Raw genomic sequence first — 22,796 nt, forward strand, 5'->3', positions numbered from 1 at the left:
CTATGTGCACAGCGCCGGTGCTCAAGGCACCTGACTTTTCCAGTGAGTTCATAGTTCAGACAGACGCTTCAGTGCATGGTGTGGGAGCAGTACTCTCACAAATCACTGAGGAGGGAGGAGACCAGCCGGTAGCCTTCATTAGCAGGAGACTACTCCCCAGGGAATAGAGGTGGAGTGCGATTGAGAGAGAAGCATTTGCTGTGGTCTGGGCTCTGAAAAAGTTGAGGCCCTACCTGTTTGGGACTCACTTCCGTGTTCAGACCGACCACAGGCCCCTCAGATGGTTAATGCAGATGAGGGGTGAGAATCCAAAGCTGTTGAGGTGGTCCATCTCCCTACAGGGAATGGACTTTACGGTGGAACACCGCCCTGGTACAGAGCACGCCAACGCTGATGGTCTGTCCAGGTTTTTCCGCCTTAGTGAAGAGAACTCCCAAGAGGGTGGGTAGTTCTCCCCACTTTCAGCTGGAGGGGACACGTGTTAGACCTGGCATCTGTGGCGTGGTTTCCCCCTATCTTTTTGCCTCTACCTCCTGTATTTTTGATGCTGTGCTGGATTTCGTTTTTGCTGGTTTAGATGCTTTGGACACTCTGCCACTGCTGATCAGTGCCAGAGTGTAAGTGCTCCCTGTGTAAATTGTTATTCTGATTGGATATACATGTTTGGCATGTTTGTATCACCATGAAGTCCCTAGTAAAGTGCACTGGGTGTGCCAGGGCTGGTGATGACAAATGCTACTAGTGGGCCTGCAGCACTGATTGTGCCACCCACAGGAGTAGCTCTAAAAATGGTGTCTCAGGTCTGCCACTGCAGTGCCTACGGGCAGTTTAGAACTGCCATGTCCTCTTGGCCAGTGTCCCCATTGACCAGGCCTAACCCTTCCCTTTTTGTGCACGTCAGCCACCCCTATGGAAGGCCCAAGGTACCCCCCTGGGCAGGGTGCAGTGTATGTGAAAGGTAGAGCATGTACTGGTGCAGGTAACATGTTCTGGTAGTGAATTACAGCCATTTTCGTTTTTCACTATTGTAAGGCTATCTTGCTGCATAGATTAACATGGGGGATGCTGGCTACAGTGGTTAACAGCATTTCTTCCCATAGGAACAAGATAGGACATAAGTATCTAGTATCCCTGAACTCAGAATTTAATAACACATCTTTTAGGAAAGGTTGTTTTTATATCCTAGGTTTGAGAACAGCACTTTTAGAAAGTTGCTGTTCTCTTGTCTAACCCTTCTGTGTGCCTGGGCCTGTTTGTGTATTGACTGTCTGGTTTGTGAGTGACAGGGGCTGGGGAATTCCCCAGCAGGATGGATGAGTCAGTACTAGGCTGAATGACTGCAGTTGCAACTGGAGTGGTGGGAGGAGTTAGCACCTGGGCTGAATAGGGCTGTGCCTGCCTTCCACAATGCTGGCTCCACCCCCTGCTGGGCGGCTGAGGACCCTGCCCCTCACTCTGAAAGGAAAGATGCAGCCAGCAAAACAAAGTGCTCAGGATCCACCCAGAACTGGTTCAGACCGGGCTCAGGGCCCACATGCACCAAGAGAACAAAGACTTTAGGGGTATAAGTACAGGACCCCTGACAACAGAAAATTAGATCATCCTGGAAATCAAGAAGGAACCTCTGCCAAGGAGAAAGCTGAAACTAAAGAAGGAAGATTGTCCTGCTGTTGCTCTGCTGGACTGACCTGTTGCTTTGCTGCCAAGGAGAGGGGAAGGACTTTGCTGCTGAGCTGTGTCCCCTGTCTTGAAGGAATCTCCAAGGGCCTGAGTAGAGCTGGCTCCCTGTTTTGAAGTCCCAGGAACAAAAGGACTTAACCCCCAGCTTCCCTGAACTCTGCTGAGAGAGTTCTGTCCTTCCTAGAGTGCTTGATCCAGTTGTGGGGCCTCTGGAAGTTGTACCTGTGCTGGGAAGCTTGAAACTAAGCTTGAGTGACTTTTGAAACTGAAAAGTGTTGCATCGCTCGCTTGCGGAGCGCATCCCCGACAGTGCGAGAAGTTTCCCGCCGCTACGGAGGTCGAGATCGTCGCAGCGCCTGGCGCCGCTGCCAGAGCTGTCGCATCCTTCGTTTGCGGGACGGACCAGACCGGTGCGGGAAAGTTGAACATCGCTGCGAGTGTCGTCGCAGAGCCTGTCGTCGCTGGGTGAGATCGCCGCACCGCTTGCTTGCGGACCACATCACGTCGCTGCGAGTGCCGTCGCAGAATCATCGCATCGAGGAGCTGCGAGAGAGAGGATCACCGCTGGACCGCGCATCGTCGCCCCGGAGATCGTCGCAGCACCTACGAGATCGTCGCATCGTGCCTTTGCGAGAACAGACTTCCTACTGAACCTACACACCGGAATCCATACAAGTGGCCTTCCTCCCCATACAGACCGGATTCGTCGCAACACGCCCGCTGCTGCAGCGGGGCTGTCGCATCGCCTCCCCAGGGTCTCAGGAGCAACGCATTGCTTGTTTTCCACCGCACCAGCTTCTGCTTTTGGAACTTTGTTGCAACTAAAAGGTACTGTGAGTAGACGTGCATGTGTATGTTGGATTTTTGTCGGTTTGGTCTTGTGTAGTTTAGATTAAAATACCTTTATTTTTCTAAACTGTTGTGGAGTCAGTTTGTGGTGTTTTCACTGTGTTACTGTGAGTGTTGGTACAAATACTTTACGCATTGCCTCTGGTTAGCCTAGACTGCTCGTGCCAAGCTACCTAGAGGGTGAGCAGGGGTTATCTCAGAGGGTTATCTCCTTGCCCTGACTAGAAGCAAGGGTCCCTATTTGGACAGTGGTACCTACCTCTGCCAACTAGAGACCCCCAGATCTAACAGCTGCCCTGCGGAGCTTCCGGGGATAGGATGATATTGGTGTTTCGACCCTGGGGGATGTTATGAGGGGCACAGCGCTCAAGTCTTTCCAGGATCTACAGAGGGAATTTCTTATGCCAAAGACACAATCCTACCGATACTTACAATTTCGCCATGCCCTGTCCCCTAGCCTGTAGGGGCTGGAGTTTCTCCCGGACTTCAGTCTGTTGGAAGCGAAAGTGTTTATGGGAGATCTGGAGACAAAGATTTCAAGGATTTATCAATCCCTAGTTACTCATTGCCCCCACACACTCCAGAGGCTTCGGGGGACTGGGAGGTGGATGTGGGCACCCTGGAGGAGGACTGGAGGGAGGCCCTGGCAGCCCCGTGGGGAGCGGCCATAGCGATGCGCCTTCGCCTTGTCTAATTTAAGTATCTGCACAGGGTCTATTTTACCCTGGCTCGACTGTGGCGAGCAGGTTTGATTGCCTCCCCGGAGTGGCTTCGGTGTGGTTGGGAGGAGGGCACATTCATACACCACTGTCTCGCAGTGCCTTTCCCTTGATCTTTTTTGGAGAGGGGTGGGGGCTCCCAAGTACCCCATGATTGGCCCTGCTGCACTGGATGGAGGAAATAGGGGGTAACGTATACAAGCGACATCTCATGCAGCTGGGCCTCACTTTGGCGAAGTGAGATATTGCTAGGGAGTGCAAGGCGCCGCGGGCCCCCTCAGTGGCTGCATAGAAGAATGGTTTGGACTTTTGTATGGGGCTAGAACAGCCTATCTTTGTTGCCAGGGTATCCCCACGCAAACACTAACAAATATGGAAAAGATGAGCAGATTACCGGGGTCTGTGGCTGGAGCCCCCAGCTGTTGTAGAGGATCATGCATTTGGATAACTTCAGGTGTAAAGGGGGTCTGTGGAGGTGTTGGGGTGATTGGGGGGATCCGGGGGGTGTGTGCTCTCCCGCTGGAATTGCGTTCTTCTGTATGAAGGCTGCGGACAGGACTATGCGGACACTGCGACTTCGGGGGAGGGGCGAGGGAGGGAGGGAGTTGAGGGGCTTCTGTATTATTTGGTATGCTCTTGTTCTGCATTTTGATGCCATTCACAAAAGTCAATTGCTTTCATTGTACAATCTGGCTTGATTCTGCAGATGCCTCTGGTGTGCAGAGCCCTGCGATGTATGTGCAATTTCACAAATTAAATATGTTTTGAAAAAATATATATTGTTGCTTAATTGTACATTTTAAGAGCAAAACAAAGTTCAACATGAAGTTGAAATCAGTGCTTGATACCAGACAGACTGCTACCCAGTTGAGGCTCGCAACTGGGAGGGGGGTCTTGCGGGAGGGGAGTTTAAAAATAAAGCTTAAAAAAAAGTGGAAACTTACCTGACTGCCGCCGGGTCGGTCCGCGCCGCATCTGCTGTGTGTTCCTGTGCTGGGGTCCGCCACCGCGTTGGCGCTTTTGTTAGTGGTTTGTGCACCGTGCAACCCCTCTCAACCAATCCAGACGCTGCTCCAGCAGCGCCAGGATTGGCTGGAGCACAAACTGTCTCCGCCCATAGGAGACCAGGGGCTGCGGCCACTGGCCAGTAGCAGCCCTCACCCTCGTTCGCTCTCCTAATGCAGGGCACTGCAGGCTATACTAGAGCGCATGTTCGGGCTGGTCAGAAAAATGATCAGCCCAAACCTGAGCATGCGCACTGGGCCTGCCCTGCTGCTGCCTGTCACTCAGTGAAGTCAACGTCACAACAAACCCAACCCTCCAGTGCTGCCCCACCCCCTTCAGTGACGCGTCCTCCTGACTAACTTGGATTTTGAGTCAGAAGGACGCGCCTGGTGGTGAAGTTAATCTTCCTCTAGTCCGTGGCCATGTGGTTAGTCGGGCAACACCCCAACGGACGCACCGCGCCTGCTGATAGCACTGGCGCACATAAAGTGCCACCGATATCTTCAGGAGGCATTCCCTCATTTGCATGGGGGTGTGCTGCATGCAAATGAGGGAATGCTTTTGTCTCTGCTCCTGTGCCCTATTGCAGACGCAGGCACAGAGGCAAAGAAGCTCTCAGGAGGTGTACTGACGGTAGCACTCTGGGGGAACTTTGGTGTTTCAGAAGGGGCTGGAGGAGGGGGGAAAGGTGGTCCTATAGAACTCCCAGACATCCCCTTGCAGTCTGGTGCAGTCACTGACGAGCCTGCAAGGGGATCTCTAATCCCCCTTCAAAGTGCAGGTTGGTTGCCCCCCGCACTGTGAAAAGAAGAGGCCGTTTTATAGAACTGCCACGGGGTGCAACAGACGTTTCTGCTCGCTTTGCACACCCTGGGGCACTTTGGTATTACAGAAGGGGCTGCAGACGCTTGCGCGTCCCCTTCTTTAATACTGAGAGCACTGGCGTACATACAGCACCCTCGTTTCCTCAAAGGGGCATTCCCTCATTTGCATGGGATGTGGCCCCATGCAAATGATGGACTCCCTTTGCCTCTGCACCCGCGCCGTATTACAGACGTGGGCCCTGAGGCAAATAAGTTCTCTGGAGGCACAATGACCGTACGTCACCTAAAAGGTGGCGCAGTGTCACTGCGCCCCCTGTTTGCAGCCCTCTGGCGGGGAATGGGGGTCCCATGGACCCCCAGACATCCCCTTGCAGGCGGGTGCAGTCACTCACTGCACCCCCCTTGAGGGGGATCTCTTATCCCCTTTTAACGGCAGGTTGCCGTCTGCACTGTCAAAACACAGAGTGGCTTCAAAACAGCCACTTTGTTTTACACACAAATGCACTGCTCCAGGGCAGCGTGAGTTCGCGCCTGCCCTAGAAGCAGCGCCTTCCATGTAATAGGGGGCAGCGCCTTCCATGTAATAGGGTTTCATGTTTTAAGGTGCGCCGGACGCAAACAGGGAAACTGCGCTCTTTACATAATAGGTCCCATGGAGTGGCTTTAAATCAGCCACTCCGTTTTTCACATGAATGCGCTTCCCTCAGGGCAATAACACCACCACTGGGTCTGGGCTCCCAACAGCACAGCTTGCCACAAGCTAGTAGTAAACAGAAGAGAGTGCACGTGCTGCTACCTAGTCAATTACCCTAGTTTTTGCAAAACATATGAAAAATTAAACCAATGTTTTGTGATCAAAAGGTATCATTTTTTTATTTTATTTTACGTCAATTATTCACTTTTGACCTTTTTTTTGAAAAATTGATTTTGCCAAGTTTATCTTTTACGACCTTATGTACATCAAAGAAAATTACCATTAACTCAAACTCCTATATACAATCAACATTCTAAATACATTACAAAATTATCTCAATCAAACAGTCAATCATACCACTTTCATACCATACACAATTTTTTTTCCATACAACGAACAATGAGAAAATATATGAATTATTTTCAGTTGGAAAACAAATAATCACAACAAAGCCATATACGTTTTTAAGTTTTACAACAACTAGCTATATTTTGTATGATTTTTACTTATTTCCGGCTTTTTTTAGTCTACGCGTTTCGAACTCATATCAATGTTGAGTTCTCATCAGGACCATAGTCTCTCGATCAAAAGAAACCAGAGGAAGTAGAATTACCCCCGTCGACAGCAGACATTTTTAAAGTTGAACATCCATTCGTGGCATGCTCCATGATCCTTTGCGGACCCGGAAGCACATTGGATTCGGACGCGGTTCATTGAGAACAAACGAAGAAGATTCATACATACTGCCTCGTCGGACTAAGACTCCCAGGCGAAGGCTCAGAACCCGCACTCCAAAGAAGCCTGATTCCTTAATTGAGAAACAAATGGGGAAAAAAAGGCCAAAAAAAGGCCGATCCAACAAACATACCACAAATGGATGTTCAACTTTAAAAATGTCTGCTGTCGACGAGGGTAATTCTACTTCCTCTGGTTTCTTTTGGTCGAGAGACTATGGTCCTGATGAGCACTCAACATTGATATGAGTTCGAAACGCGTAGACTAAAAAAAGCCGGAAATAAGTAAAAATCATACAAAATATAGCCAGTTGTTGTAAAACTTAAAAAACTTATATGGCTTTGTTGTGATTATTTGTTTTCCAACTGAAAATAATTCATATATTTTCTCATTGTTCGTTGTATGTAAAAAAAATTGTGTATGGTATGAAAGTGGTATGATTGACTGTTTGATTGAGATAATTTTGTAATGTATTTAGAATGTTGATTGTAAATAGGAGTTTGAGTTAATGGTAATTTTTTTTTGATGTACATAAGGTCGTAAAAGATAAACTTGGCAAAATCAATTTTTCAAAAAAAAGGTCAAAAGTGAATAATTGACATAAAATAAAATTTAAAAAATGATACTTTTTGATCACAAAACATTGGTTTAATTTTCATATGTTTTGCAAAAACTAGGGTAATTGACTAGATAGCAGCACGTGCACTCTCTTCCCTCAGGGCAGCACGAGTTTACAGCTGCCCTGAGGGCAGCACATTGATCATAATTAAAGCACATTTTTCTTCATTGTGCGCCCAGCTCAATGAAGGGAAATGCGCTGCATGTATAATGCGGGCCCTGTTGTTCATGTAAAGCGCTCTGATACCTTCAGGTCGGGATCGCAGTACATAAATCTCTCCCTCCACCCAAAAATATGCGCACAGTAAGAAAATCGGGGGCTTTGTAAAAAACGATTGCCTTAATGTAACTAATTTGTACACTGTAACAACTGTGTGGACTGTCACACTGGTGGTCTTACAGATGCGTACACTTACATATGTAAACACTGACAAGAGTGCGTTTAGTATTTTGTGTGAGGTGTACGAGCACATTGTGTGGTGTGTGCATTTGCTTGCATCTGCATGAAGAAACTTCTCACGCATTACCATCCTGCGTTTGTTTTCGGTGACCATTGTGAGTGTACAGTTACACAACAGTGTGCTCAGTAAATGTGTATTCTCATCCCCAGGGCAGTTGGTTGGAACTGTTCCATATTGTACCTGACTACTCATGGACGTCAATTAACCAAAATGCCAGGAGTAGTAGCAGTGACATCACATGCCCTTTAACCCTAGTGACTACACATCATTTGACCTTTGACTCAGGTGATTTCATAGAAAGTGATGTCACACAATCATTGACCCTGGTGTAACTTAAAAAACTGAAAATGATTTTTTTTTAAAACAACAAAAGTATATTAAAGTAGGTAAAATGGTGCTGTAGTTATTAGCCACATTCACTAGGCTGTTGTGTTGATGTTCTAGGGGCTCAACCATAAAACTTCAGCAGAAAAGAGTAGGAGATCAGCCATCATAGGCCAGGAGAGCAGCCATCATAGGCCAGGAGAACAGCCATCTTAAGCCAGGTCTCATCCGTCATAGACCAGGAGAACATCCATCATAGACCAGGCGAATATCCATCATAGACCAGGCGAACATCCATCAAAGGCCAGGAGAACATCCATCCTAGGCCAGGAGAACATCTATACTAGGCCAGGTGAACATCCATCACAGGTCAAGAGAGCATCCATCACACTCCAGGGGAACATCCATCACAGGCCAGGGGAACATCCATCACAGGCCAGGAGAACATCCATCACAGGGCAGGAGAACATCCATCATACACCAGGAGAACATCCATTGTAGGCCAGGAGAACATCCATCATAGGCCAGGAGAACATCCATCATAGGCCAGGAGAACATCCATCCTAGGCCAGGAGAACATCCATCCTAGGCCAGGAGAACATCCATCATACACCAGGAGAACATCCATCCTAGGCCAGGAGAACATCCATCCTAGGCCAGGAGAACATCCATCATAGGCCGGGAGAACATCCACCCTAGGCCAGGAGAGCATCTATCATAGATCAGGAGAACATCCATCATAGGCCAGGAGAATACCCATCCCAGACTAGGAGAACGTCCATCCTAGGCCAACAGAACATCCAACCTAGGCCAAGAGAACATCGGTCATAGTCCAGGAGAAAATCCATCCTAGGCCAGGAGAACATTCATCACATGCCAAGAGAGGATCCATCACAGGCCAGGGGAACATCCATCATAATACACCAGGAGAACATCCATCATAATACACCAGGAGAACATCCATCATAATACACCAGGAGAACATCCATCATAATACACCAGGGGAACATCCATCATAATACACCAGGGGAACATCCATCATAATACACCAGGAGAACATCCATCATAATACACCAGGGGAACATCCATCATAATACACCAGGAGAACATCCATCATAATACACCAGGGGAACATCCATCATAATACACCAGGAGAACATCCAGCATAGACCAGGGGAACATCCATCAGAGGCTGGGAGAACATCTGTCCTAGGTCAAGTAACCATACATCCTAGGCCAAGAGAGCAGCCGTCCTAGGCCAAGAGAGCAGCCATCCTAGGCCAAGAGAGCAGTTATCCTAGGCCAAGAGAGCAGTTGTCATAGGCCAGGAGAACATCAATCATAGACCAGGAGAAAAGCCTTTATAGGCCAGGAGAACATCAATCATAGGCCAGGAGAACAGCTGTCTTAGGCTAGGAGAACAGCCATCCTAGGCCAAGAGAACAGCCATCATCGACTAGGAGAACAGCCATCATAGGTCAGGAGAAAGAACTTCCATCCTAGGCCAGTAGAACAGTCACCCTAGGCCAGGAGGACAGCCATCGTAGGCCAGGAGGACATCAATCGTAGGCCAGGAGGACATCCACCCTAGGCCAGGAGGACATCCATCATAAGCCAGGAAGACATCCATCCTACGCCAACAGAACATCCATACTAGGCCAGGAGAACAGCCACCCTAGGCCAGGAGAACATCCATTGTAGACCAGGAAAACATCAATCAGAGGCCAGGTGGCCATCCAGCATCATAGACCAGCTGCAGCGATCCTTCTTTTAAACACAGCTTCAAACTCTCAGACACAGGCTCATATCTTGGGCTCAGCCATTGTATGTCAGCCATAATTAGCTTATACAATAGTGTCAAAGACCTGAATACAGCTTTAAAAGCCTAGACAGAATCTCCATGTGTCTTGGCTAAGCCCGTAGATGCCAGGCATACCCAGTATGCCTGTGCTGAATCATAATATAACCCTTAATCAAAGGCTAACCCTGGTTGGTCCATATGTATGAATCCACCATTTAATCTGCACACATAATGCATATACATAGCTCCTGAAGCAACTATACCCAGGTCAACTGGAATTATGCGATTGTGCAGCCTCTGTGATTTTCACATAGTTGTAGATTTGTCGCATTTGCCACATAATCCATCATTTGCTGCGTAGTCTGCAGATTCTTTTTAAAAAAGATTGTTTCTAGCTCAAACGTCTCAAAAGTTAGCAAAAACACAGTGGCACGTCTTGCAGCGCAGTGGAAGGCCACCTGCAAAGAATGACTGGTCACCTTTCTGTACCGTATTGCTATATTTGGGTGTTAACCTGATAGGAAATGGGTACAACTAATGCCAAGACAGTGTTAACAAGTTTAGAAACAACAAAATCAAAATCTTCAGCATAAATCTGGGATAAGCGTTTTAGCTTAATCGCTTCTTTATGTAGCATGGCCATACAGTCAGTCAGTCAAAATACTTTATTGCGATAACTTAATATCATACAAAGACAACGGCAACATACATATTACATAAACAAAAATACACAAATTTACACATTAAAAACAGTTAAAATACAAGATAAAAAGTCATCATAGACCATAATACAGTTCATATCAAGTACGAAGTATAAAGTGCAAAGTGCTAATGTGCAAAAGCTTAGGGAAAGAAAATTACAAATAAAATCCCCAGCAAAATAATCGTCGTTAGCAGCACCAATGTCCCTGTTACAATGGTTTTTATGGTTATAGTCCCAATATAATTATAGTTAACCTAATTAAAGTGCGCAATCCGTGCTACAAAGGGAGGTCGACACATTCTTTAATCTAATATTCCTGCTCCTAATAGCTCTCACCAGAAAACTAGCCACATGAAACATAACCCTGGGAGTCTGTAACAGTTGTAAAAAAATAAGAGCAGGTTTAACTAGGATAAACCCAGCTTCCTTAAGTATAGGCACAAGGAACATTCTCCGAGCATCAATGTAGTGGCTACAAAACATTACAAAATGCATAGTATTTTGTTCAGAGAAATGATCGCAAGAACATGGTGGCGCCTTTTCTGGGATACTCCATACAGGATAAAAACCAAGATTAAAATGTATCAAATTAAAACGAAAACGAGTTAAAATAAACCTGTGGTACGGATGAGTCACAATATTCAAATAACTTTCTGGGCCATTAGGTATGGACAATATTAGACTACCCCTGACACAGGGTTTTTTCAATTCAGATTCTTCCCTCTCCAGGGATAGGAGCTCCTTCATTGCATGTTTTATAAACACAATGTCTTTAGTTGTTATGGAATCAGTTACAGTATAAAGCTCAGGCCTTCCCAACCTCAAAAAAGTTTCCTTAATATAAGTCAACCACCTGATATTTTTAGCTTTGTCCAATGACAAGCAGTCTCTCAAAATAATATGGTTTAGAGGAATTTCTTTATTAAGCCACAACCTCTACCAAGCAACTAAAGGTGCTATTTTAATTAGGTCTGTTAGGTAGCTTACCCCCAATTCCAAATGGACGGTGTAAGACGGGGTTGACTGTGGGACGCCGAGAATAGATCTAAAAAATGTATTTTCAATTATCTGTAAGGGTTCTACTCCCCTATGTCCCCATAGTGAACCACCATATGATGCCACTGAGATACATTTGGCCTTATAGATTTTGATAACAGCTGCAATTGGCCTACCCCCAAGTTTTTTAGAGAACCCTAAAAGGGCTGCAGATGTCCTAGCCAACGTGGTTACTCTATTAATAACGTGGGGGCCCCAGTTACCCTTCTCATCAAAGGTAATTCCTAAATAGGGAAAAGAGGTTACGCGAACAAGCTTTTCTTGTCCGCAAAGAAAGATTTTGTGAAAAGGTCTCCTAGCAGCCTTGCCCATAAGCATAACCTGAGATTTTTTAGCATTTATTTTCAGGTCAAGTGAACCCATAAAAGAATTAAAAGCATCCAGGAGTCGTTGAAGCCCCACCCCGGTGCGTGCCAGAAGAACCGCGTCGTCCGCGTAAAGGAGAACAGGTACCCCCTGTTCCCCCGCACGCGGAATGTCGCGGGTCACGCCCCTAAGAGCAGGCTCCAGGGCGTTCACATATAATGTGAACAGCAGGGGTGCCAATATGCACCCCTGTCTGACTCCTTTTTCAGAAGCAAAAACATCGGTACACCTTCCACTCGAAGAAACTCTAATTTTTGCAGTGAGGCCAGAATGGAGGTCAGCCAATAAATTAACTATAGTCCTGTCCAGGCCCATTTCGAGTAATTTTGACCATAACTTTGATCTGTTAACCAAATCAAAGGCAGAGGAGAGGTCCATGAAACCAAGGTACATGGACCCCTCCTTTGCCCTGGTATATTTTTCGATCAGCAAGTGGAGATTAAGGCATTGATCCAGGGTGCTTCTTTTAGATCTGAAACCATATTGCACGTTCGTCAAAATGCTATTCTCTGTAACCCACTCATTCAGTTTAACTAGTAAAACTCTCCCTAATATCTTGACTGAAGAATCAATCAATGAAATTGGTCTGTAACATGCAGGATCCTGCCTATTCCCCTTTTTAAAAACGGGGATAATTATAGATGTTTTCCATGTTTCAGGAATTTTATCATGGTTTAAGGCGTTAAAGACCCTGCAAAGTAATTTTGACCAAAAATTAGGGAAGCATTTAAAGGCGTCTGCAGGAACACCGTCAGGTCCTGGCGCCTTTTTCTTCAGGGTACAGTCTATGGCATGTAATACTTCCTTTACTTCAATGTGCAGTTGGTTCCTTTTGGTGTTAACATCAGCCTCCTGCACCCAGGATTTTTCATTAGTATGGCCTGAATAAATGTCACTAAAATGTTTAATCCAACCTTCATCAGAGATATTAGTTTCAAGGGGGGAATTTTCCTCCCCTGTAAATAGAGGTTGATTGACAATCTTCCAAAATTCTCCACTATTTTTTAGTATTGCTGGATCTGAAAGTTGCATCCAGGCTTCATCTTTAATCTGTTTTTTTCCTGTCTGCAATGGCCTTTTTATACAGTGCTCTACTAGTGGCGATAAGTTCACGATTCTTCGGAACAGTTTTTAAAGCGTTGAGCAATGCAGAATGGGTTTTTGAACAATTACGATCAAACCATCTTTTAATAGGCATCAACTTTGGTTTAGATGGCACAGAAAGCCTACAGTTTATCTTACTGCATATGCTACCAAATGCTAATATCACCTCCCTATCATTGGACCCACTGGACAGACACACACCGACCTCGTCCTCAACCTCAGAAAGTACCTCTTGTACGAAGGGTTCCGGAATTATGCTCTCCCATTTCAGTCTGCGTCCCTGGTCCTTAACTTTAAGCGTTAATTTATTGTTATTATTACATGGACCATAATTACGCCCTATAAAATTAGAGGTTACTAGGTCCAGGGAGACAGGATTATGGTCACTGAAAGCAGAAACCACAGTTTTATACATTAAAACCTTAACTAAAAAACATACTGAGATAAAAATGTAATCAATGATAGAGCCATTGTCTGCTCCCTTAAAAGTAGAAGCCCTCCCCCCGCCCCCTCCCCACAACTAGATTCATATAAGTTCCATGTTGCTAGGAAGTTCTCTAAACAACCCCCCTGTTTGTTATGTTCAAGATGGACAGGTGCACAATTAGGAGGGGATTCTGAGTCATCGCAAACACACATTAGTGAACAAGGGTGTGTATTGAAATCACCCAAAAATATAATCTCAAAAGAGTTAACATCTTCACTATAGACTGACAGAAAGTGATCCAATTTATCTAGGCTATATGATGTACAGTCTGATGCATTGGAATTGTAAAAATTTATGAATAAAATATTAGGAGATTCTGCTGAAGAAAGTTCAACAATTAAGCATTGCTCTAGACCGGAATCACATTTCTTGAGGCTACCTTTGATGTCTAATTTAAAGAGGCTTAACAATCCTCCCTTAGCTCTTCCCGCTGCGCTAGACACTGCGGGAATACAGAAGTAACTATAGCCATCTAAAGAAAAACTATTATTTGTGTCCCAGGTTTCCTGCAGTGCAATAATGTCGAACTTAGTCATAAAATCTGTCCATGCCACATTGCCTACTTTAGATCTAATACCCGCAATATTCCAAGTAAGCATACTAAGAACTGACACGTTGTTCTCTACTCGACTTATATGTTCAGACGAAATATGTTCAGGGAAAAGTCAGTCGTTTTGATCCAAGGAGGTTAGGGGGGCATAACGGTTGGACAACATAAGAGGTTGCGCAAAGGGATTCTGATGAACTGAATGAGCTGGATGGTTAACAATGTTTTGATGTTGATCAGAGCCCCATCTTTTATTTAATTCCCAATTATTATCCCATCCAAAGGCTGGAGTCTTAGGGTAGGTGACATTCTGCTGCTCTCCATAAAAGAATTTTAAAGTTAAAGGGACAACAGAACCCTGCCTGCGTTGGGGTGGGAGTAAATTAGTGAGGATGTTTGGCAAAACACCAGTGTGTGAAAAACTTACTGCCACACAATCCCCTTTAAATTTTTTGGGGCGATTTCCTAACCAGGAAACCCTTTTAGCTGTCTTGATCTCTTGGGCCAACTGTTGGTCCCCCCCTGGGGCTAGCCTCATGTTATTAGTAAGCCATTGTAACGCCTTATTAGACAAAGAGGAGGAAGATTCTACTGTGCCAGCTTCTAGGGGCGGTACATTAGCTAATACAAGGACCACCGGTGAGGCTTCAACTATGAATTGTAGAGGGTCAATAAGCTGAACTTGTGCAGGGGGAATCTCAACTGTTAGAGGACTATCCCCTCTACCTTTTGTTTCATTGGCTGTCAAGGCCGGTATCTGGATTGGGGGATTATTAGGAAATAAATCGTCTGTGTCCTCGCCCTCCAAATCATCGTGCTCTCCAATGTTATTGTCCAAGTTAGCTACCAGCGTTGTAACATTGTCAACACCCTCCATTATTTTGTTCAGCTGGCCACCTAACTTTTTAACCTCAGTTTGTAATTTGTCTATTTTGGTAATTAAAGGTTTAACAAAGACTTTCATTTTGCTTTCAATTAGCTCAGCAATTCTGACAAACAACTCATCATCAATTGTTACATTAGACTTAGCTCTTCCCTCTCCGTTTTCCTTCAGATTAGCCTTTGGGGTATTTACCCTCTTCCTTCTTAAACCTGACCTTAAACCTCCCCGTTTTGGCTGAATTTTAGCCTTAGAAGGATCTGACCGAGAAGCTTGATCCAAAATAGATTGATCATCTTCTGAGGGATCAACATGTATGTCCTGGTCCAAATCACTGGGTATATTGTTCACAGAATCCATGATAAGTATCTCTGATCCAGACAGAGTATTTTCATTCAAAGTACCAATATCTTGAATAATAGAGCAATTAGGACGAGCTTCAGAAAGAGTCTGTATGGATACAGCATCATCAGGTGGAGGATGTAAGGTAGGAGTCAAACAACATAGATCAGGTGATTGGCTCAACCCCAAAGATTCTCTCCTCTGTGAGTTAATTTTTTTCACAGTTTGAACCATATAATTTTCCATCGTGTTTGCTATAGGAGCAGTGCCTTTTTTTGGCATCCTGTCAGTACAACCAAGGAACTAAATCCTCAGACTCACTATTAGGTATAATTTATATGTGACAATGTCTTACTTGAATAGTTGACAATCTCTTGAGCATCGAAACAGGGTTTCTGGCCCTGTCCCTGTCGCCTCCTGCCGCTGAGGGCCGTAGAGGGCCCGCCCTTTGCCCGGGCTTAGCCCCGGGCGTCCCGCGAAGCGGGTTCCTGTGGCGCTTATGTGCGCCTCCTGGCGCCCTCGCGGTGTCACAAGGCGCGCCGCCGCGTAGGCTGCCGGGAATTGTGGTCCCGGAGCGGCGGGGCGTGTAGTCTGCTGCAAAGTGACTCTTGGCGGTGGCGGCGTGCTTCTAGGTGCCTGGCTGCCTTACAATGACTCCTGGCGGTGGCGGCGTCTGGCAGGTAAGTGTGTTTTCGTCTCCCCCGCTCCGCCGGTTCCTGTGGCGCTTATGTGCGCCTCCTGGCGCCCTCGCGGTGTCACCATACCTTTGGATCCTACATTTATATATTTTTTTAAATAAGGTGATATTTTCAGAATAATCGCTTTATTCTATATGGATAATAAACCTTCGGCATGGAGCGGGCCTTCCTGGACCTGCTTTGGACAGCCATTACATACATCAATTATGTTAGACTTATATATAGTTCATGTCTCAAACGTAAGTTTCTCTTGAAGCTATATTAATAGGTGACACCCAACAGAACACATTTTTTAAAATGTTAAACCTATGACACCATCTTGTGTGCATGTAGACATTTCTCGCTGGAGTACAGCTAGTGCTCTAACACCTGCCTTCATTAGGTCATCTCCCACCTGTGTGCTTGTTCTGGCTACATTTCTCCTTGCTATGGGACAGGAGCCAATCACCTGTGTGCACCTAGCCACCTATGTTAACGTGTAACTGAGTGTTTTTTAATGTGTGTTTTTCTGCATTTTTGCGGAATGTGTGTTTGTTTTACCTATGTTCCTATGTTAGAATGTATTTGGGCATTTATGTGTTTTAGGAATGCATGGCAGGTTGTGAGTGTTAAGAATATGTGTATGACTGTGACCATCTTAGATATGAGAGCCTCACACGGTCACAGCCATACACATAGTATATGGCATAGTACCTGGCACACATTCTTAAAACACGCACATACACTAACACATACTAACATAGGTAAAACAAACACACATTCCTCAAACACATAGCAAAGCACACAATACAAAAAGCACTCATTTACACGCCCACAGTTCGACAGCTACTGAATGAGACACACAATGTCAATCTCTCTGTCTAGGGGTCACAAGATGCAGTCTAGGGTCGCAGCTGCGACCCCTGGCGACCCCTAAATGACGTCCATGTGTCTACTGTGTGTGCATTTTGAAAGCTGTTTCCAGACAGCACCGTGCATCATTTCACCCTGTCTCAGATTGTAAAACATTACAGTCCAGTGTTTACTGTCAGCCAAGGTTTTGCTGGGACCTCAGGGTTGTAATCAGAGTGTACCAGAATGTGTGGCTTTAATGCAGCCTCAAGGGGTTAATCTGCTGCTGCTGTAAGGCTGGTCTGGAGATTAGATGGGGGGGTGAGAGGGGCTTGATCTCATGTCCTTCCACTTAAAAGATTTCACTGTGAGCAACTTCAGGCTTTGTGGATCAGGATTGGCCATATGTGTGAAATATCTTTAAGAATGCACTTGGGGTGAATTACAGAGGACGGCGCGGCGCTGCGGGCCATCTGACAGCTCAGCCTCGAGTGGAGGGTCACACTGAGCCGTGAAAGCCAGGGCGAAGTCTAGCACACTGGCCAACATAAGCACAGAGGGCTGCAATGCAAGGGCTCAGCATACAGAGACATGCAGCTACTTAGAACACAAGAGGCTTGTGAGTGTAAACTAGAGATGCAGAACAAGCATAGAAACAAAGGAGAGAAACAGTTACAGCAAGGTGAAATATACCACACTGGCCAACATTAGCACAGAGGGCTGCAATGCAAGGGCTCAGCATACAGAGATATGCAGCTACATAGAACACAAGAGGCTTGTGAGTGTAAACTAGAGATGCAGAACAAGCATAGAAACAAAGGAGAGAAACAGTTACAGCAAGGTGAAATATACCACACTGGCCAACATTAGCACAGAGGGCTGCAATGAAAGGGCTGGGCATACAGAGATATGCAGCTACTTAGAACACAAGAGGCTTGTGAGTGTAAAAAAAAAGAATCTCACTGACTACATATGCTGACGACACACAATTAGTGTTGTCCGTATATAATGACGGCGCCGCTGTAGCAGCCAATTTTCAAAACGTAATGAATGCAATAAGCTCCTGGATGTCATCCAACTGTTTAAAATTGAATTCTGATAAAACAGAAGTGATGACATTCGGGAGGCTGCAACCCACATGGTCTCCGCAATGGTGGCCTTCTCAAATGGGACAACCTCCAGAACCTGTGAGCAAGGTACGAAACCTAGGCGTCATCTTCGATACAAAGATGTCCTTTCAGCAACATGCTAATGCAGTGGTTTCCTCTTCCTTTTTCACTCTAAAAAAGATTAAAAAACTAATCCCTTATCTCCCCCCATCAGCAGGCAAAACCTTAGTCAGCACACTAGTCTTTTCCAAAATAGACTATTGCAATGCCCTCCTACTGAACGCACAACAGAGGGTTCTCAACAGACTGCAAACGGTGCAAAATGCTGCAGCCAGGACACTGCTATCCATCCCTAAGTTTGTATCTACCTCCCCCTACATCAACAATTGCACTGGCTACCAGTAAGGAGTAGAATTAAATTCAAGGCTCTATGTATAGCATACAAAGCTACCCACAACCAAGGCCCTCTATTCCTAAAACAAGCTTTTCAGCCACTCGAACACCTCAGAACTTTAAGCTCTTCCACAGCTCACCTATTAAGAGTCCCTCGAACACGAAGAGCTAATTGGGGAGATAAACGCTTTTCTGTCGCTACAGCCAGGTTGTGGAACACGCTCCCCCTCCACATTAAAACCGCGCCCACGCTCCTCAATTTCAGGAAAAAATTAAAAACATGGTTGTTCTCAGCCTGAATACTCCCCGATCCATTGGAAGTTCTGCAACTTTAGCGCTGAGACACCCTTGAGGTATTTGCGCGCTCTAAAAATTTATCAAATAAATAAATAAAATAAACTAGAGATGCAGAACAAGCATAGAAACAAAGGAGAGAAACAGTTACAGCAAGGTGAAATATACCACACTGGCCAACATTAGCACAGAGGGCTGCAATGAAAGGGCTGGGCATACAGAGATATGCAGCTACTTAGAACACAAGAGGCTTGTGAGTGTAAACTAGAGATGCAGAACAAGCATAGAAACAAAGGAGAGAAACAGTTACAGCAGGGTGAAACATACCACACTGGCCAACATTAGCACAGAGGGCGTCAATGCAAGGGCTCAGCATACAGAGATATGCAGCTACTTAGAACATAAGAGGCTTGTGAGTGTAAACTAGAGATGCAGAACAAGCATAGAAACAAAGGAGAGAAACAGTTAGAGCAAGGTGAAATATACCACACTGGCCAACATTAGCACAGAGGGCTGCAATGCAAGGGCTCAGCATACAGAGATATGCAGCTACATAGAACACAAGAGGCTTGTGAGTGTAAACTAGAGATGCAGAACAAGCATAGAAACAAAGGAGAGAAACAGTTACAGCAAGGTGAAATATACCACACTGGCCAACATTAGCACAGAGGGCGTCAATGCAAGGGCTCAGCATACAGAGATATGCAGCTACTTAGAACATAAGAGGCTTGTGAGTGTAAACTAGAGATGCAGAACAAGCATAGAAACAAAGGAGAGAAACAGTTAGAGCAGGGAAACATACCACGCTGGCCAACATTAGCACAGAGGGTGTCAATGCAAGGGCTCAGCATACGGAGATATGCAGCTAGTTACCTTAGAACACAAGAGGCTTGTGAGTGTAAACTAGAGATGCAGAACAAGCATAGAAACAAAGGAGAGAAACAGTTAGAGCAGGGTGAAACATACCACACTGGCCAACATTAGCACAGAGGGTGTCAATGCAAGGGCTGGGCATACAGACATATGCAGCTAGTTACCTTAGAACATACGAGGCTACAGAGTGTAAACTGGAGATGCAGAACAAGCATAGAAACAAAGGAGAGAAACAGTTACAGCAAGGTGAAATATGTCACACTGGTCAACATTAGCACAGAGGGCTGCAATGAAAGGGCTGGGCATACAGAGATATGCAGCTACATAGAACACAAGAGGCTTGTGAGTGTAAACTAGAGATGCAGAACAAGCATAGAAACAAAGGAGAGAAGCAGTTACAGCAGGGTGAAATATACCACTCTGGCCAACATTAGCACAGAGGGCTGCAATGAAAGGGCTGGGCATACAGAGATATGCAGCTACTTAGAACACACGAGGCTTGTGAGTGTAAACTGGTGCTGCAGAACAAATACAGAAACAAAGGAGAGAAACAGTTACAGCAGGGTGAAACATGGGGAAATAACCTGACTGCCTTGGAAGGTTGAGGAGGGGTGGTTTCTCTTTTTAAGGAATGCTACTTCTTTGGTGAAAACTAATTTAAAAGTGCCTTCATACCTTATTTATTTTCATTTTTTCTGCACACTTGTTAAATTCATGTAGACGCGTAGAAGTGGTGCAGTTTACACAACTCGGGAATCATTAAAATCTAAAAGCAGAAAAAAAAGTGAGATTTGTTCCCAAGTATTACTCCTATGCTTGAAACATATTTCTGACAGTTGTTGGAGTAGGAGAAGAATGACAGGCTTGGTTTTCTGGGAAATCCAAGGCATCCCTGTGGGCACTCCCAAGGCATTCGATGCCCACATGGGGAGTTTTCTCCTGTGGGTATTTTCTAAATGCAGAAATCTTATGTAAATGTTAATGTGTACATTTCTGGATTCTCCAAGGGCAGAAATGTATTTTCCGGTGGGGAAACCGCCCCTACTACACCCTTTTAAATGTGAGCTATTAATTCTCTAGAACAGTTACCACCGTTCATGGCGTGGGATGATTTAACACCGCAACCGCAGATCATCCGGTAAAATAGAAAACTTCAATTATCTCAGAAACTAAAGGTGTAACTTATTGATTAAGCAATGATTTTAAGTATGGTTAGTGATAGATTTGCCAGGCCAGTACAAAGAGGTGAGAATGGTTCCTTGCTGGTCACATCTCGTGGACTGGGGAATGCCTTGTGTCGTCAGCAAAAAACAGAATCTACACATTTAAATGTAATTCAGACAGGGTGAAAAGAATGACTGCTTCTCTGAATGCGAAATGTTTTGCTATCCATGTACATGTATGCTTAAATCCCTTAGTTTAACTTTATTTGATGCGCAATGGTGTCTTAGTACCACACCTGGTTACTCCTGCATACTGCTGTGTTGGTAATTCTAGCAGTAACATTACCACACCCTTTTACCAATGCTTCAATCAGTGTTAATCAGACCCTTATAAGTTATGTATATTCTGCATAATCAGTGTCTTTTTTTTCAAGCACTGTGTAGCACGTCATTATATTTAAGATGAATATGAAGGGCCCCGCTTCTCAGATTCATCCCCTTTTGACTTTGCTGCATCTAGTGCTGCATCCTGATAGAGACTTCTGAGCGCTACATGCATCTTGCCTTCCTGTACAATGCACTGAGCTTTTCCCGGTGTCTGAATCTTGACAGGGGTGAACACGAAGGAAGTCGGCGCATGAAAACGGAATTACTGGTGCAGATGGACGGCTTGTCCCGCTCGGATGATCTTGTGTTCGTGCTGGCGGCTTCCAATCTGCCCTGGTAAGCGATCAGCCCCGCGCGTTGTGAATACATGTTTATCAGCTCCTAAGCACAGATAAAGATTGTATTTAGACAAGTGCAGATATTTGGTTAAAGCATTTAAAGATTAATTTGGAGCTTTTCCCTCGAGTTCTGAGTCTTGCTAGCTGTGTCACAGGGCCGTAATCTGTAATAAAGATGCAATACGCCGGCGCGGCCATATGTCAATATTTAAAATGGACTCTTGGAGTTTAAGGCCAAGTTATTTACTATGTTTAAGCTGAGATGGCTTTTGAGAGAAAGTCTAAAGTGCTTAAGGCATCCATTACTTAAAAAGATCCTCTAAAAATAGAAGAAGGGATTTGATGGGTATTGAAATCTGAATTTAAGAAGGGTGTGTGTAAGAGGATGGTGTGGGGAGGCGGGTGGGGGAAATGTGTTTATATTCGCTGGGCTACTGTCACCCTCATTTAGAGTGAGGCGCTACATTTTAAGGTGATATTGCGAGGCAGTAACTACGTTACCATATTTTAGATTTGTGGTTAATACCCAGAATTTTAAGTGCACGAAGTACTTTTCTTCAAATATTTCTGTGACATGATGCAGAATTAATGTTTTTCTCAAAACACGAATGTATAGTAGTCATGTATGGCAATTAATTTAGCTAGTAGTCCCTCGAGCGGAGTCTGACCTCCACCTACTAATACTAACTCTTCAGGACCGGATGGTGAGGAGTGAGGCGAGACTGCTGGTAGCCGGAAACCGGAAGTCTCCGGAGTGGGAAAGGGTTGATCATGATTGGTTGAAAGCAAGCATTGCTGAGCTACGGGAGGGAGGAGGGCTGGCTTCTGGTTTGTTTTCCCATCACTCTAAATTCCCTAGGTTTACGCATTGTTAATAATCATTGATGGGAAAAATAAAGTGGCGAAAGAAGGCAGTTTGGATCAGGAACGTAGGATAAAGAAGCGGGATTAAAGCACTGGTCAGGGGTCAGGGAGAAAGTGGAGGGGGACAGGAAGAACCATGACAAGTGAAGGCCCAGCATAAGCTGTGATATGTACAGAAGGAAAAGGACTCCTAGGGAAGGGCACAGGAAATACTACAGGGTAGTTTGGTGTTTTCAGTCCCTAGAGTGGTTTTGATCCTGGTAGCCACAGGAAGCAAATCATCGCAAGACGTACAGATATGAGCAGGGCACGAGTCCTAAAAAAAGAAGTGGGGGTACTAACCAAGTTAGGCAGTATGTAGAAGACATCACAGCGTGTTTTATCATTGCCCAGAATATCACAGTACGTGACATAGCATGTGGCAAAACAGCAAGTGACATCAGATGAAGTGGCATCACAAGCCATGACTTTACATGAAGTGACATCACTAGAAGTGACATCAAATCATGAACCCTGACACATATGTTTAGCAAGTCTATCATGAATTAATTTGAGCGCATTACGAGTATACATACAACACTCCGGATTTAGGCAGAAGACTGACGCTTTGTAAGCTTCACGTAAAACAGGTTTGCCTTTTGTCAGCGTAAA

At 45.2% G+C, this 22,796-nt stretch overlaps 1 protein-coding gene across 1 annotated transcript in view; it reads left to right on the forward strand.

Annotated features, from left to right (window-relative positions):
- The window catches only part of KATNAL2 (katanin catalytic subunit A1 like 2), a 291,910-nt gene that overhangs the window by 167,160 nt on the left and 101,954 nt on the right, over positions 1-22,796 (forward strand). Inside the window, exon 13 of the mRNA XM_078677255.1 lies at positions 21,169-21,279. Coding sequence (XP_078533381.1) covers positions 21,169-21,279 — 111 coding nt within the window. The remainder of the gene's footprint in view (positions 1-21,168; positions 21,280-22,796) is intronic.

This window comes from Lissotriton helveticus, chromosome 2_1 (genome assembly GCF_964261635.1).
Source record: "Lissotriton helveticus chromosome 2_1, aLisHel1.1, whole genome shotgun sequence".
Lineage (NCBI taxonomy): Eukaryota > Metazoa > Chordata > Amphibia > Caudata > Salamandridae > Lissotriton > Lissotriton helveticus.